The 3,322-nt window shown below is 24.2% G+C and overlaps 1 protein-coding gene across 1 annotated transcript; it reads right to left on the bottom strand.

Moving 5' to 3' along the window:
• Positions 1–398: 398 nt before the first annotated feature.
• Positions 399–2,210, bottom strand: ENU1_146330 (hypothetical protein; the record flags this gene model as incomplete). The annotated part of the gene is made up of 1 exon (XM_008860486.1): positions 399–2,210. One exon carries the CDS (start codon positions 2,208–2,210, stop codon positions 399–401), a length of 1,812 nt encoding a protein of 603 aa, XP_008858708.1.
• Positions 2,211–3,322: the final 1,112 nt, after the last annotated feature.

Below are 3,322 nucleotides of genomic sequence, written 5' to 3'. Positions count from 1 at the left end.
CTTCTTCGTTATTTCCCTTCTTTTATTTAGCTACTCGTGGCTTACTTTATTAATTATATTCTTTGATACATTTCATTTCTATTATTTAATTTTGTTTTTATCGTTGTTGGAAGAGTAATGTTATTCTCAACCTGTGGTATATTTTGTATTATTCTTGACTGGAAATATAATTTGTACTAACATTTAGTTGATGCTGTTGAAAGTCTATTTAATAATGTTTTACATATTCATTTTAAATTTTTACGTTATTTTTTATTTGTGTTATTTCAGTTTTATTTAACAATAAATAACTTTTTGATATGTACATATACTTAAATGAATAGTTGTTCATGTTAAAAAAAGTTATGAAAAGGGTAATAAGAGAGGTTTAAGAGTAGTTAAACTGTAATAAAAGGTAGTTAATTAAACATGGAATGAAAGAAAAATTGAAACGATACATTTTGTTCTAATTGGTAAGGGTTTTGTAAAGCATAAATGAATAATTGGATAAGTTGGTAATGTTCTTTGATAGAAACAATATTGAGGAGATTGTTTTCAATGAGTGGTTTTTTGTTAAGTTTTTTCAATTGTTTTTCAAGGATAAAGATGCATGGAATAAAGCTTTCTGTTGAGAGTAAAGAGTAAATTGCATTTTTATAGGTGTCATATCGTTTCACAGGGGAGAATAAAGCAAAGCTATTTGTTAATTGTTGTTCAACTTCATGAGATAATAATTGAGATAAATCCTTATTTGTTTTTGTTAAAAATAAGAGTTCTTCCAAGATGATATATCCCATATTAAAGTCATTAAGAGCAATACAAAATTTAGCAACTTCTAAAAAGAAAGAAAATGTCTCAAGAGAGGTAGTGTGTTTTTGAATAAGACACTTTACACCAGTTAGTTTTGAGATATATTTGTTAATACAACAACTGTTGCAATTATAGAATTGGATTGGTTGGATTACATTAAACATTGAAGAGTCAAAGAAAATTAATTGCTGAGCAACAATTAAAGGATGAATAGTGAAAAGGTTTTCACGATTTACATCTTGAACTTCATTGATATTTTCTATATATTCAGTTCTTCTTTCATCAGATGATTTAGACTTTTTCTGTTTTTTCTCTTCTTTTAAAGAAGGGGTGATTGGAGAAACTTTTTTTGTTTCACCTATAACTTTATTGTTTAATATTTCAATAACTGACACAGTGAAAGAATTCGAATACATTCCTGTACAGAAGTAATGTTTTACTTCACTAGCAATTTCTTCGTCCAAAGATTCTTTTTTTGATAAAACTCCAAGAATAAGTTTTTCTAGTCTCATTAATTCCATACTATTTTCAGTGTTGACACTTTGATTTAAAAAATCCTTTTTAATTTTTTTATGATATTCAAAACACCAACGAAGAATAGTAAGTGAGTCACTGAAAAATGGATATGATTCAGTAAAAAAAGTAATTAAATCATCACTTCCTAATATTTCATGGAGACAAACTAAGAAGAATTTTTTAGGGGATATTTGAATGATAAAACCATCTTCATTATAACAAGGATCTCCATTAGAATCAAAAATATATTCTGAGTTATCAAGTAAAGTTTGAATAAAAGATGAAGCTTCTTTAAAATTTTGATTATTCAATAAATAGTATTGAAATAAAGAGTCATCAATATATCCCAGTTTGACACAATTAACAAGACAAGCTAATACTTCTCTTTTAACTCTCGGAAGACACCAAACATATTCTCTAATAAATTTTAAATCATTTATTATAAAATCTTCAAATAGAACCAAATTGTTATTCTTCCATGTCTGTCTCCATTTTTTACTTGTTCCATCATTCTTAATATCTATAAGTATATCTTTCCATATTTGAAATATTTCAGAATCAGTACATGTAGATTGTTTTTTCCTTTTATCATCATTATAAAAGAGCCTACATACTTTTGATAATTTAGAAGGGATTTTACGTAAAGAACAATTTGTATGTTGGTCTGGAGTTGTTATTAATGGAGTTTGTGGATTTTCTTGGTTAGAAGATGTTATGGTTCTTAGAGTTTGATGGCTTGAACGAGAACTTTTTGAACGATAAGGAGAATGAATAGGAGAAGATAGACTCCCAAGACATGGTAATGACTGGGCAACAGATAAATTAGTATGAAGAGGAGGAACAATAGACTTAGGTGTAGTTTTTTGAAATGGATTACGGGTAATTTGCTGTTTTAATGTAGTCATTAAATATTTTTTAAATTGTAATAATACCAGTTTTCAAACGAAAAATGGAATTTATAAAATAAATTTTTTTTTCGTATTTTGGTAGTTTTATATTTTTTCATGTCAAAATTTGTCAAAATCAAAAATCAATAATTTTTTTCAATATCATTAAGAAGCACCTTTATTTTTCTTTGTCTGTTTATTAAAAACTTGTATTATTATAATGACGTGGTTACAAAAGAAAATTGAATGCTATGTAAATTTAATGAATTATTAGAATATTCTATTATTATTACCCTATCCATTGAAAAATTCCAACCATATTTTGACTGATCTAAAACCAACAAAAATCCTAAAAAATATATGTGTGAATTGATTAATGCTACTTTAAATGTTCTTCCTTTATCCAATTAAACGAAAACAAAACTGTGTTGAATTCTTCATTTATCTAATTAAGTTGGAAACACTATTCAAAAGATTGAAAATAATATTAAACTAAACAATATGAAACATTTAATACTCATAACTCAAAAAGTGAAAGAATCATATTTTTTAAATAGTTTACTTAATAATATTAAAATATATAAAAAATATATTTTCTAATCTTTATCTTTCTTTTATTTTTGAAAAAATATTGTTTTAATAATATTTGTATATTAGTTAATGTTAATTTCATCTTGGATTTTCTTCTAAGCTTCTTTGCTCAAAGTATAATTAGTGTTATATATAAACTTGATTTTCTTTTTCAAATTTTATTGTCCATTCAATGAAACTAAATTCATTTGTCTTTAAGGCTCTAACAATAGTCTTACATAACACTCAGTTTATATTTGATAAAATCTTCTGGTTGTCATATTAATTTTATTAAATAAATTTTTCTTTTATTCTCTAACAAAAAGGAATTAATATATAATAAATAAAATTAGTCATAAATAAAAAAATAGTAATTTCAATTCAATCTCAACTAAAAATAAATTTCATATGTTAAGAATTATTAGTTTATATTCAAAATTATTTTATTATTAAAAATTTGATAAAAGCATGGCGTCATTTTTAATGGAATTTTTTTAAGAAGAATTAATCAATTTTTATAGAAAATTCAATTAAAAAAAAAACATAATTTTTATAAGAAA

Source organism: Entamoeba nuttalli, assembly GCF_000257125.1.
Source record: "Entamoeba nuttalli P19 unplaced genomic scaffold asmbl_6029, whole genome shotgun sequence".
NCBI lineage: Eukaryota > Evosea > Mastigamoebida > Endamoebidae > Entamoeba > Entamoeba nuttalli.
The sequence above is the reverse complement of the archived record's forward strand: the minus strand, read 5'-3'. Positions and strand labels throughout refer to the sequence as shown.